The sequence below is a fragment of the Bos indicus x Bos taurus genome, chromosome 13 (assembly GCF_003369695.1).
Source record: "Bos indicus x Bos taurus breed Angus x Brahman F1 hybrid chromosome 13, Bos_hybrid_MaternalHap_v2.0, whole genome shotgun sequence".
Lineage (NCBI taxonomy): Eukaryota > Metazoa > Chordata > Mammalia > Artiodactyla > Bovidae > Bos > Bos indicus x Bos taurus.
Window position 1 is genome coordinate 28,559,004 of NC_040088.1, and position 13,529 is coordinate 28,572,532.

Consider the following 13,529-nt stretch of genomic DNA (forward strand, 5'->3'; position numbering starts at 1 on the left):
TGGGGGTGATAGCTGAAAGGCAGCCTATGACACGTGTTGCAAAACCAAATTTTTACTTAAAGCACAAATACATTAATTTTTGCAAACAGATCCTTGACACTTGACAGTGAGGTCAGACAGCCACTTAGCACACATTTTAAGCCTATGGTGCCTCCTAGGCACTGAGGGAGTAGCCCCAGCCCCTTGGACACAGGTGTCTGGGGTGACAGTTCAGGCTGAAGTTTAATTCCTTAAATACTGGCTTCACTTGAGTACCACACAGTGGCAGCTCTTGACATTAACAAGGACACAACACACTAAAGGGAAGGTTACAGGGCCTGGTGAATGACTAGTTCTCACTATATAAACACTGTATTGCCATTCTAACATTTGTACCGAAATTCTCAAGATGTATTCCTCAAAGCTAACTGTAAACCAGCATGTACATTTTGGAAGTTGGTCCCTTCAGGTGCTTGTAACAGAAGTATCCTTGAGATACTGGACACCTTCAAGGATTGCCTGGGGCCTAGCAGCTTCATCTTTCAAGCCCCCTTGGTGCACATCAGAGTTTGGGGGTGTCCTGGGGGGAGAACAGGAAAGAGGCACTCGATAAATAAGGTTGGGTACAGAGTTGAGCTTCGGATTCCTTCCTGCAGTCCTCCTGAACCTAAGCGAGTGACCAAGGAAGAGCAGCGAGTGGGGTAGGGCAGCTGTTCTGCACCCCTGCGGGGATCCCTGTGCCCTCCTGGGCTGAGATCTTGCTGAGCTACTGGTGGTGGAATGCGCTGATAAGGGCTGGCATCTCTTCTGCAGAAGGACCAGTCCACATGGACAGGATGCAGTGTGGGGCTACCCCGGCACCCCTCCAGTGAGGTTCTTGGGACAATAGTGGGACGCAGCTTGATGGCCCAGCCGACACGGTCCTTTCTGAGAGCAGCTGGCTGGTGAAGAAGCTCCAGTCCTAGGTCTTCAGTGTTTATGGTGGGGCAGCAAGTGGAAGAACTGGGTAACATGTAGCCTGGTGAGGCAGACGAGCTGGACACAGGCCTGCCCTGGACAACGACCAGCCTTTGGGGTCTGCCTGGTGTGACCACTGCTCTGGCCAAGGTGGCTTTCCCTTCCTGCCTGGGAGGAAGGCAGAGCCTTTACCCTCGTGAGCAGGACAGTTGAAGTGGTCTGTCTTCTTCCCCGCTTGGAAGATCAAGTGTGGTTCAGGTCACATCCTCAGCAGACCTTGTTTAACCAGTTTTTGTTCCCTTAGAAAAAGACCCACAGAACCAAATCCTAAATGATAATAAGTACATCCCCCCCTCCCCCCGCCACCGCCATATTGCTTAGGAAGATCAAGAACCAGCAATCCAGTCATTCTGAAGGTCCTGGGTGTCATAAGCAAGTGGGGTTTTCTGGTGAGACAGATCCCTGCGTGGTGCAGGCTGGTTCCATGGAGAGGCCAGCTGGGGTACCTGCCACCCGGGCCCTCAGGACTTCACAGTGACGCGATCCTTGAAAAAACAGAGGTCTGAGAGTAAAAAATGAGATCACAACTAACCAGGAGTCTGCCCCCGTTGGCTTAGGCTGATGCAGAGCTCTGCTTGTGGATATGGGGAGGTGGGCAGACACCCCTAGGGGCTGGGCTGAGGGGGTGGGGGGTTCCACAGTGCGGTCTCCACCTCCGAAAACCCCAAATAGCCGAGATTAATGCTCCAATGGGTTAAGTCCAGCAATCCAGCGTCTGCAGTAGGGTCTGGAAACCCAGGCCTCCACGAGACACAGCGCGGCGGCTCTGACAGCAGCAGAAGGCTGGGTGACGCAGAGGAGAAGCACGGTGGATAACACCACTGGACGCTGTAGACCGAAGTCCTGGCGCCAGAGCAGTCGTAGGCACAGGAAAATGAGAAGCGCTGACAGAGCCCCCGGTCTGTTCAGCAGCACGCAGAAGGGCTCTCAGAAGTACCGTGGCGGTGTGGTGTGCTTAGGACTGGAAGCCAGGGTGTGGAGGCTGGCCGGCTAGAACTGCTGTGTGAGGCGTCTGTAATGAGGTAACACCTGGTTCTCAGGAAGGTACAGAGCGAGCTCCAAGGCCACGAGCACTGTGAACTCAAAGCCGATGAGATCCCGTCGGTTGAACCGAAACCTTTCTTCTAACTTCTGCGTCCAAGAAGAAAGAGGGGTTGAGCCGGGCCGCTCCTCAGGGGCCGGGCCAGGGGTAGGGGCCGGGCCCTCCTCTGAGACCCGGAGGGTTAGGGGCGGGGGCGGCCCGTACTCACGTCGATGAGCTGCTTCACGTCGCTCTTGCGCAGGTCGCTGCTGATCTTGGCGGCCAGCAGCACGCAGGCGCCGGCGCATAGCTTGCGGTTCTGCTTGTTGAGCTTACCCTGCAACACCAGCTTCTCAAAGTACACATAGGCCATGGACACGGTCACGGGCTCCAAGCCACACTCCTCGGACAGGTTCCGCATCTCTCGTTTCAAACTGCGGGTTCACACGGAGCCACGGGCTGTGGGGCTGGGAAGTGGCCACTCCCCGCTTGGGGGGCGTGTCTTTGGGCCCTGGGAAAATCGCCATTTCCTCCCAGAGGGCGCGGCCCAGCACAAGGGCCCATAGCTGGGGTGGTCGGGGGCAGCGGCAGGCTGGTCTTGGTCACTGTTCGGCCCACAGCACCCGCACTGTCCACAAACGGACACCACAGAGGACTGGGTCCCTGCCCTCCTGTGGCAGCGAGGGGACCAGTGTGGGGAGGGAAGGGCAGTGCCAAGGCATCGAGGGGGTGTGTGGGCAGCTCATGTGGGGCCTTGACCTCCTACCGATCAGGTGGGGACGGTCAGCGGCCGGCTCAGGGGCTGTGGGCGCTGGTGTGGGGGCCCCCCGCAGGTGTGGGCAGGAATAAGCAGCAGCCAGGGCTCGATAAAGGACAGAAATGGTATGAACCTAACAGAAGCAGAAGATATTAAGAAGAGGTGGCAAGAATACACAAAATAACTGTACAAAAAAGATCTTCAGGACCCAGATAATCATGATGGTGTGATCACTCACCTAGAGCCAGACATCCTGGAATGTGAAGTCAAGTGGGCCTTAGAAAGCATCACTACAAAGCTAGTGGAGGTGATGGAATTCCAGTTGAGCTATTTCAAATCCTGAAAGACGATGCTGTGAAAGTGCTGCACTCAATATGCCAGCAAATTTGGAAAACTCAGCAGTGGCCACAGGACTGGAAAAGGTCAGTTTTCATTCCAATCCCAAAGAAAGGCAATGCCAAAGAATGCTCAAACTACTGCACAATTGCACTCATCTCACACGCTAGTAATGCTCAAAATTCTCCAAGCCAGGCTTTGGCAATACGTGAACCATGAACTTCCAGATGTTCAAGCTAGTTTCAGAAAAGGCAAAGGAACCAGAGATCAAATTGCCAACATCCTCTGGATCATCGAAAAAGCAAGAGAGTTCCAGAAAAACATCTATTTTTGCTTTATGGACTATGCCAAAACCTTTGACTGTGTGGATCACAATAAACTGTGGAAAATTCTTCAAGAGATGGGAATACCAGACCACCTGACCTGCCTCTTGAGAAACCTATATATGCAGGTCAGGAAGCAACAGTTAGAACTGGACATGGAACAACAGACTGGTTCCAAATAAAGGCGTACATCAAGGCTGTATATTGTCACCCTGCTTATTTAACTTATATGCAGAGTACATCATGAGAAAGACTGGTCTGGAAGAAGCACAAGCTGGAATCAAGATTGCCGGGAGAAATATCAATAATCTCAGATATGCAGATGATACCACCCTCATGGCAGAAAGTGAAGAGGAACTAAAAAGCCTCTTGATGAAAGTGAAAGAGTAAAGTGAAAAAGTTGGCTTAAAGCTCAACATTCAGAAAACGAAGATCATGGCATCTGGTCCCATCACTTCATGGGAAATAGATGGGGAAACAGTGGAAACAGTGTCAGACTAATTTTTGGGGCTCCAAAATCACTGCAGATGGTGACTGCAGCCATGAAATTAAAAGACGCTTACTCCTTGGAAGCAAAGTTATGACCAACCTGGATAGCATATTCAAAAACAGAGACATTACTTTGTCAACAAAGGTCCATCTAGTCAAGGTTATGGTTTTTCCTATGGTCATGTATGGATATGAGAGTTGGACTGTGAAGAAGGCTGAGAGCCGAAGAATTGATGCTTTTGAACTGTGGTGTTGGAGGAGACTCTTTGAGAGTCCCTTGGACTGCAAGGAGATCCAACCAGTCCATCCTAAAGGAGATCAGTCCTGGGTGTTCAATGGAAGGACTGATGCTAAAGCTGAAACTCCAATTCTTTGGCCACCTCATGCGAAGAGTTGACTCACTGGAAAAGACCCTGATGCTGGGAGGGATTGGGGGCAGGAGGAGAAGGAAACAACAGAGGATGAGATGGCTGGATGGCATTACCGACTCGATGGACATGAGTTTGGGTAAACTCCGAGAGTTGGTGATGGACAGGGAGGCCTGGCATGCTGTGATTCATGGGTCGCAACGAGTTGGACACAACTGAGCGACTGAACTGAACTGAACTGAGGGCGCCTGACCAAGGAGGTGGCAGGGAGCTGCCGGGGTTGGTCGAGCTGGACAGAAGGAGGGTGGGCTTAGGAGAGGGGCCTTGGGTTTCTCAAGCTCAGGACTCCATGGGGGATAGGAGAGAAGGGCTGAGCTGGCTGGGCTGTGGGCACGGGGATGCCACAGGCTTGGGGACAACCGAGGCCTCCTCACCTCCTGATCTTGCTCAGCGTCAGCCTGATGTGGGGGAACTTCTCCCGGAAGGTCTCATTCATGTCCTTCTTGAGGTCGGAGGGCTTCACGTACTCAATCACCGTCGTCTGCAGCAGAGAAGACCATCCCCATGCAGCTTGGGGGCACCTGCCCAGCCAGGGGAGGCGGCTGCACACCCCTTCAGTGCTGACCCCTCAGCCGCCCCCAGGGGCGACCCCCCTACCATGTAGGACGCGAAGATGAGCACACGCTTGTGCTTGCCGCAGGGCCACTGAGGGTCATCTAGCAGATTGGGGTTGTACTCCAGGGCATCCCCTGCGTCAGCCCCTGCGGGCAGAGGGCAGCCCTGACCCACCACGAGCCCAGAGCTTGGGTCAGCGGTTATGCCGACCCCAGCCTGGGGCAGGTCTGTCAGCGCCAGGGGGCAGCTGGGTGGAAGGTGTCATTGTAGGACAAGGAGAGTGGGGTTCAGGGGCTCCAGGCGTGGTCCTCTCTCCTGGGGCTGGGTGGGACGAAGGGAGTCCTGATGACGAAGGACCCCTGGAGCCATTGGTGAGGGTCCCACTCTCCTGAGAGGTCATGGCCAGCCTGCTCCCCAAGCCTCCTCCCCAAGGACCATGGGCTGGGATGTGACACCTGGGGCCATCTGTCCTGCCCCAGGTCAGGGCCCTTGGCTACCTAGCTCCGAGCCGGCTGGTGCTGCCCTGGGTGGGACGGGTTTGCAGCGGGACCCCAGCAGAGTGCGGGGCACGCTGGGCCGAGGCTGAGGCGCTGGGCCGTGGCTGTCTGGCTTGAGCGTGACCAGGGCATTGGTGGGGTACAGGAACTTGGCGTAAGACACAACCTGGAGAGGCAGGGCATCAGGCTCAGCCCTGCCGCCCCGTCCAAGACCAGAGATCCAGTGAGCTCCCTCCCGGCTGCCACAGCTCCCACTACCCAGGACTGATGCTGCTCACTCCCTCGGGGGTTCCAGAATGCCCCATCCTTCACTGGGATCTGCAGCTGGAACTTCTGGTCCAGGAGTCCTGAGCCCCTCACCCTCACCACTAGAGCCGATCTTGTCACCCAGCCACCAAACTGGTCTGCACAGGCTTCTTGGCCTCCTCCCACAGCGACCTCACACTTTAGAGGATTTCAGTCGAACACATCTTTGAGTCTACTTTCCCGGAAGACGTGCATAAGCCCTGTGCTCCCGCTGAGCACGGCGCCAGCTCCCACCTTTCCATCTGCCCCCAGCTCAACACCTTCCAACTGGAAGACCATCTCGGAAGACACAGAAACGCCGCCAGATGGGTGTCTTTGCTTCTGGCTGTCCAATCTCAGGTCACTGCAACGCATAGGACGGTACACAGCTGCCACTCTCCACCGCCGACCTCACGGAGGCTGGGAGCTGAGCCTGAGGCTGGCAGCACTCCCACCTCCATACCCTTGAGCAGGAAATGTCCCAGGTACCCATGTCTAGCAGCACCTCCCAGAGAACCAGGACCCACAGGGCCTTTGGAGCCCCTGAGAAGCTTGAGCAGAAGCTGGTCTGCTGGCCCCTGGATAAAGCTGCGAGGGTGTGGAGCCCCCACTGGGTGGGGGTCAGCCACTCACCTGACTCGCAGGCCTTCTCCATAGGGTAGGACTGAGAAGGCTGCGCACAAGGACCGTCTGGCGCAGATCAGCACGATCCTGCAGGAGGAACGGGTCAGAACAGGGTGGCTGGCATTTCCCAGGAGACCCCTTCCTGCCTGGATTAAGGCTGGGCTTTGTCCCAAGGGTCAGGGGATGCCCAGCTAAGGGGGCCCAGTAGCCAGGGTGGGTCCATCTGGCCGCCCAGCTTTCACCGGTCTTTCTAGGAGCTTCAGGGCATTGTGTCTCGTCCCCTCAGTGAGCGCAGCCCTCCCACATGACGCACAACACTGCAGGCAGGGTGGAAGCCGGAGGCTAGGTCATCCAGGAGAGAACAGGCGGTGCAGGACAGCAGAGGCATGGCCCCAAGGACTGGCTGGCTGAAGGAGCCAGTCCGCAGGCATCCCAGGAGGGCAGGAGCCTAAGAGCATCAGGAAGCCCCAACTTCCAAGTCTGAAGCCAAAGTGGCCCGAGAGGGGCCCTATGTGGGGCACATGGCAGGAGGGCTGGCCTTTCCTCCCTCTGGGCACAGCTCTGCCTGGCCCAGCCCCAGTCCAGCAGGGAGGATGATGGTAGGAGACCCCTTTCCTGGCCAGGCTAGCACTCAGTCTGCCTGGGGCCTGCTCCTAAGCACCAGACGGAGCCCATCATGGGGACAGTGTTGGGGTCCTGGACTGTCTGAGCTACGGCCACCATGGGGAAGACTCAGCACTCCCCAAGTAGGGCTACCTTGTGGGTACCTGGGCACAGCCTCCAGCAGGAAGGGTTACTCAGGGTCAGGACGATGGCCTCAGGGCAAGGAGGGTAGGGCGTGAGGGACGTAGGCACCAGGGACCCGGCATCTCCAACACAGGGCCTCTGAGGGCTGTGCGCCCGGCTCAGGGAAGCCAGGTACCCTCTGTGTTTCCTTCTCTCCTGGCCACCCCACCACTTGCCCGTCCCCACTGTGTTCTCAACGTTCAGCATTTCTACTCAAGACCAGAGTCTACTGGGCGGCCCCTCGCCCAGGACGTGCTGTGGACTCCGGCGCTCAGGGAATATGAACGGAGGTGGGTGGGAGGGAAGGAGGGCTCACTTCCAAGGGGACAAGGGACGGGCTGTGGGGACGAGTCCCCTGAGCTGAAGGAGGACAGGGCTGCTGACACAGGCAGGACGAGGTCCCACAGGGCTGGAGGGAGGACATGGTGGGCCGCGCGCCCATACCTGCTGTTCCTGGTGTCGTACTGCCGCATGTTCTTGATGAAGTGTGTCTTTTTCAGGCCCTTGTGTCTCGGGGATCCGGATATGTGTTTGGTTCTGCAGGTGAAAAGCAGGTCACTCTGCCCCTCCCAGACCCATCCTGGCCCCAGGAGAGAGGCGGGGTCCTTACCTTTGACCCGAGGGACATCCCACTGTGTCTTCCAGAAACTCGAGGGAGCAGCGTTGGGATGCCACACGCCTTCTGTGAGGAGGACAGAAGGGCCTCAGGGGGCGGGGCCTCAGGAGGCAGACGGCAGGCTGCCTCGGTACCGTGCTCTGCTCTCGGGGAGGGGGCCCAGGCCATGGGCCGGAAGCAGGTCTGCAGGCAGACCTGAGTGCTAGGAAGGGCCACCCGAGGCCAGAAGAGCCTGAGGTGGGGCGGAGTGCTGAGATGAAAGGCTGGGCATGCCCTGGTCTGCCCACTGCCTCTCGAAGCTCAGCCTAGGGGTCCCGAGAGCTCCCTCGGGCCTAGGAATGGGGTGAGACAGGTCATGCGTGCCCACAGCAGGCTGCAGGTGGAAGTACCTCTGGAAGGGGCCTAGTGGAAGCCTGGAAAGGGGACATGGGGGCCTGGCAGCGGCTCTGCAGGGCTGAAGGGCAGACAAGCACAAGTCCTGCCAACCCGCTCTGCCCATCTCAGTGAGTGGAGCTACCACCAGCACTGACACAGCTCGCTCAGTCCCCGGCCAGGGACACCCAGGAGCCTCTCCCCCTCAGCCAGGCCACCCTCACTGCCCTCCACTCCTTGTGCCAGCCCTTCCTCTGCCTCAGGGCCCTCGCCGGGGTTCCCTCCATTTGGACCCTCCTTTTCCAGGTCCTCCCGTGGCTATATCACCCTCAACTGGATGCTCAGCTCACATGTGGCCCTCATCCTCCCACGGGCAGCAGCCCTGGCATCACCCGTGATCCTGGGACCGTGTCTCAGTACTGTCCATTCCTGCCTGTTGCCCAGCAACCGGGAATGCCCCAGGTAGGGGCTGGGTAAGCACTGACCCACAGTCGGCGATGAGGCAGGACCTGCCCTGGCCTGAGACGGTACCCTGCTGGAGGTGGACATTCAGAAAGGACCCGAGCCGGGCAGCGAAGCTGGCCCAGTGGAGACAAAACCATCCCTGGGGAGGTGTGTGCGTCACGCCCCACAGGCAGGCTCAGAGGCCCCAGGAGCAGTCCCGTGTGGCTTTCTCAGGCTCTCTTCCTCAGGTAATTTCCCAGGTGGGGCCCAGTGGCTCCTGCACACCTGGGACCTCACTGACAGGGCCTGGGCCAGCGGCGCTCTCCATGGAGGCGCCTGGCGATGCCATGGGCCCTTGGCACAATAAGCGCCCACACCCCAAAGCCTATAGGCTGCTTGACCTCTGACCTGGCTCCTCCTGCTGGTCTTGGGTCCCTGCAGGAGAGGCCTCTCCCCTCAGCAAGCTGAGCACCTGAGCCCAGCTGGTTTCGTGCATCGCTGTCTTCATCGCTGTCTCCTTTTATCTTTCCTTATTTTAAGCATCTTACACATCAAGTCAGTCCTCACAGCCCTTAGTATACAGGGGCCAAACTGAGGCACAGAGCTGGTTGGGGTGGGCCTGGCAGCTGCATCCCACGAGCTCTGTGCACCAGCCTCTGCTATCAGACTCTGCCACCTGCTGCCCTCCTGACCACGGCAGGGGCGCTGGAATCAAGGCCACTCCGTGTTCTCAGGGCTCCTTCCCTGAACCTGGCCAGTGTCTGGGTGCAGAGACAGGGACAGCGCTGACAATGGCACCGTGAATTCTGAGCACAGACCAGGCCAGCCAAGTGAGGGGCTGCTGCTTTCCTGCCTCCTTCCCCACTCCCACTCCAGAGGAGAGGCTTGCAGCCTGAGGGAGGCTGAGAGCCCTGCTGGGACGAGGCTTTCCAAGATTGCCAGAGGGAACCCTGCTGCTGCATGAGGCTGCCAGGCTTTCCACAGGGGAGGGGAGTGCGACGCCGCGGCGGAGCAGGAGGGCACAGGCCTGGTGGGGCAGGCAGAGCACCTGAACGCCCGCTTCTGGCCAGCTGGGGAAGCCTGGAACCTGCCAAGTGTTAAGTGACCACGGAGTTGATATGAAAAGAAAATTCTAGGGAGTCTGAAGTTCAAGCGAAGAAAGTAAGGGTTCTGAGGATTCACTCCCTGGCTCAGCGAAAAAGCCACACCAGACTGCCTGAGTGTGGCACACCAACTCTCCACCGTGAGCCGAGCTGTGAGCATGCCCTGGGCAACCTGGATGTAACAAGAGTCTCCATTCCCTGGCCCTGGTCTGGCCAAGCCACCCTTGCTGAGCCTGGCCATCCATCTGATTTTAACAGCCCCTCTGGCCGGTAGTACTTAACACAAACCCATTTCACAGGGAAGCAAACTGAGGCTCAGAGAGGCGGTTTCACCTGCTCCAAGTCACAGAGCTCATAAACAGTGGAGTCAGAATTCCAACCAGGTCTGTTCCCAGAGCCTGGCTCAGACCACCCTTCTCATGACACAGACTTTGGGAAAAGACCCTCAGCACTCTCTCCATGCCCAGAACAAGTGTCCTTTGAAGCCCACAGCCAGTAGCTGGCAGCCTACTTCGCTAGGCCAGCCACCCTCCCACACTCAGCAGTGACTATCCACAGCCCTGCCTCTGGACTCCCGGAGCAGAGAGAAACAGACAGTGCCCACCCCAGGAACCCTCCATCCGTCAGACCCAAGGGCGGGGGCCTGGGCTCGGCAGCAGAAACCGAGGCGGGGCAGAGTCTGCATGGGCAGGTGCAGCCTGAAGGGCAAGAGGGACATCTGACCGAGGATGTGAAGGCCAAGTAGGAGTGAGGGCCTCACACAGCAGACAGCTGTGCCGCTCTGCCCTAGAGTGGCTTGAAGGAGACCTGGTGTGACCAGGAAACTGTCCTTGGGTTGAGGGCCACCAGGAGACAGGACCACTTTGTGGGAGTCTGCCAGCCGAGGACAAGCAGGCTTTGGAGCTGTTTTAAAGTGGAGTGACTTCCACGGAGAAAGCAGTCTTTACTCCTCTCAGTCCCGTCAGGTAAGCAGCCCTATCTCCCCAGGGACATGGTACACTTACTGCCACTTTTGGGACAAACAGACCACTCTGTCCCAACCAGCCCCCGACTCCCTTCGGAGCCCTGGCCAGGCTCATCTGCGGACAGGATCAGGCTTCTTAGCCTGTGCAGATGCAGCTCTTGCTGAAGTCTACCTACGTAGTGTGACAGTGGCCTCAGGGCCACTCAGAAGGACTCCGAATGTAGAGTCAAGAAATCTAGCCACAAGCACCATACCCTGGCCTCCACCTCCCAACCGAAGTCCCTCAGAAGAACCTGTCACCTGGAACTGCCTGAGACCAGGGCTGCGAGGCAACGACAGCCAGTGCAGCCGTCATGACCTCCAGGTAAGAAGAGCCTCTGGACACCAGGGGACTGCGGTGAGTTCAAGGTCTGGGCCCACCCACGTGCAGCACCAGCTGCAAGACCCTGCATACCTCCAGGGCCCGTGAAAGGGTCTCTGGGGGAAGGAAGTGGGGTGTCCAGCAGCCAGAGCATGTGGGCAGGGGGCACAGACTAGAGGGGCAGGGCTCAGGGTCAGGGAGGCTCTGAGATGGGTGAAGGGCAGGGAAAGTGCCTGTGACCTGGGATGTGATGGGCCCAGGGACACTGAGCTCAGAGAGGACAAAGGAGGAGAGGGTGATGGGGGGCTCCAGGGACCACCAGCTGTGGGCTGGGAGTCTGGGCCAGTGTGGGAGACTCTGGGGAGAGGTCACAGTGCAGGGAAGATCCCTGGCCCACAGAGGGGTTCGCCCAGTTCAGAGAACAAAGGGGAACGTATGGTGGACGTTTATGAGTCCCGTGTCCAGTGAACTTATGAAATGGGCTGGGGAGGGGTGTGTGTGTCTGGAGCAGACAGGGCTCCGTGTCTGGGGGCTGACAAGGGTTGAGGGAACCCTGACCTGTGTTCGGGGTCTGACAAAATTGAGAAGACCCTGACCCCGTATTCAGGGGTGGCAGGATTAAGGGGACCATGACCCTTAAGTCTGGGGATCAACAAGGCGCAAGGAAACCCTAACATACATGTCCAGGTGGTTGACAGATCCCAGAAGACCCCTGACTCTGACACCTTAGTCTGGGGAGGGGCCCAGGCAAGACTCCCTTCCGGGGCTGGCAAGACCCAGGACACCCTAAGTCTCTGTCCCTCAACACCCCAACATGTGTCTGGGGCTCACAGGGGATCAGGGTTACCTCCTGATCTCCAAGTCCTATGCTGATAGGTCACTCCAGCCCTGTGTCATGGGCTGATCCTGGTTTTCCGTAGGTCACCTCAGCCCCGTGTTAACGAATTGAGCCAGCCCACGGCCACCTCGCCACCCTGCCCACTATGTTGATGGCCCCAGGTCACTCCAACCCTATGTCCTGGGCTGCCAGGCCCCTAAGCTACCTCAGCCTCTGCGTTGACCCAGCCAGGGCCACTCCACTGATCCGAAGCCCAGTTACCCCAACCCTGAACCCTGGGCCAGGTGACCCCGACCCCCGCGCTGATCCAGCCTCGGGCCACTCCGCCGCCCCCAGGTTCCAGGTGACCCGGGCCGCACTCACCTTTGGCGCTGCCCGTCCAGGCCCAGGCCGAGGCCGAGGCCCAAGCCGGTGGGCGCGGGAGCGGGGCTGAGCAGGCCCTGGGGCGCTGGGGTCCTGCCTCCGGGCCCGGGCAGGGGCAGGCCGGCGGGGGGCGCGGGGGGCGGCGGTGGCGGAGGCGGTGGTGGCGCCGGAGGCTCGCGGGTCTCGGTGGGCGGTGGCGGCGGCGGCGGGGGCTTCTCTCCCCCGGGGCCCAGGCTCGGGGGCCGCCCGTCCAGGGAGATATTGTTGAGGAAGAAGAGCGCGGCCTGGCGGCGCCGTGAGTCCCCGCGCCTCCGCAGCGCCTGTGGCGCTGCCCTGGCGGTGGGGCCGGAGGACGTGCCCGGCGCTCCACCCGCCGCGGCTGCGGCCATCCTCCGACTAAGCCAGCCGGCCGCCTGCCGCCGCCCGCCCGCTCGCGCACGCGCCCGGGCCCGCCGCCGATTGGCCGTGGTGCACCCGCATGCAAATATACCGCCATCGCGCTCGCCCATTGGCCATCGCGGAGCCGGGGGCGGGGCGCTCCCCTGGGTCCTAGAGGCGGTTCTCATGCTGCCCTGGGGATCTAGGAGCCGCCAGTCTGCCTGCGGCTGGGCCCGCGAGGCCTGACTCGGGGCGAGTGGCGGCGTGGCCCCGGGTTCGAGTCCCCGGCTCGGAAGTCGCGGCCCCCGGACTCCAGTGCCCTATTCCTTTTGCTGGGCTGCGGCGTTCATGGTCAGCTTCCGTCGAGCCTGTCTTTAGGCTCCACTTCCCCTCTCAGGGTATGTGTCTTTGCAGGAGGGTGGGGCTGAGGTGCAGGACTGGAGCTGTGGCACCCGCCATCAGAAGTCTGGGTGGCCCCTCGAGGAGCTTCAAGAATGACCGTCGATGCCACCTGGTCTCCTCCAGTGGCTGAAAACCGCAGGCCCAAGGGAAGAAGGCACCTGCTTGGGGTGGCAGGCAGGGTGATGCTGGAGTTTCCGCCCCAGGCAGAGTCCTACACTTCTATCCCTCAGCAGCAAAGTGACCTTGAGTCTACGGGGTACCAGGCCTTCTGTTGCCGACCCAGACTCCAGAGCCAGTGGCTTCATGCTCAGGAGCCCACCTGCGTCCTGCCGGGCAGGGTCGTATAGCCACCTGTATGGCACTGGCCTGCTCTGTCCAGCTTTCTGCCTGTAGGTTTACTCATCCTTCAAGTGGGGACAGCGACTGTGACCTCAGGATATTGTCAGGGCTGAGCGGCTCAGCCAGGGAATGTCACCGTGCTGGGTCTACCTGGAGGCTGAAGACTGGGCACTCGCCATGAAATCTGCCACACAGCTCTGTGAATGCTCCCCATGCAATGTGCCAGACATGGCACACAAATTTCTCTCTGTT

The 13,529-nt window shown here is 59.2% G+C and overlaps 1 protein-coding gene across 2 annotated transcripts; it reads right to left on the reverse strand.

Annotated features, from left to right (window-relative positions):
* Positions 1-32: 32 nt before the first annotated feature.
* On the reverse strand, positions 33-12,576 carry CABLES2 (Cdk5 and Abl enzyme substrate 2). 2 transcript variants are annotated; one of them, XM_027559084.1, is made up of 10 exons: positions 12,159-12,576; positions 7,708-7,779; positions 7,542-7,634; positions 6,321-6,398; positions 5,943-6,051; positions 5,403-5,568; positions 4,948-5,051; positions 4,725-4,831; positions 2,247-2,451; positions 33-2,127 (listed from the first exon to the last, which is right to left on the reverse strand). In XM_027559084.1, the coding sequence occupies exons 1-10, from the start codon at positions 12,545-12,547 to the stop codon at positions 1,987-1,989; spliced, it is 1,464 nt and encodes a 487-aa protein (XP_027414885.1). In that variant the 5' UTR covers positions 12,548-12,576; the 3' UTR covers positions 33-1,986. The 2 variants fall into 2 exon arrangements, with proteins under 2 accessions (XP_027414885.1, XP_027414886.1); XM_027559085.1 differs by lacking the exon at positions 33-2,127 and adding an exon at positions 2,784-2,907 and having other exon boundaries at positions 2,360-2,451.
* Between the last annotated feature and the right edge of the window lie 953 nt (positions 12,577-13,529).

Excerpts from the sequence above, each read along its gene's own strand:
- CABLES2 (XM_027559084.1), bottom strand. The coding sequence starts at position 12,547 with ATGGCCGCAGCCGCGGCGGGTGGAGCGCCGGGCACGTCCTCCGGCCCC. Across the intron at positions 5,569-5,942 it reads AGCTGGGGGCAGATGGAAAG|GTTGTGTCTTACGCCAAGTT; the intron begins GTGGGAGCTGGC and ends CTGCCTCTCCAG. Across the intron at positions 2,452-4,724 it reads ACGCTGAGCAAGATCAGGAG|TTTGAAACGAGAGATGCGGA; the intron begins GTGAGGAGGCCT and ends GTGAACCCGCAG.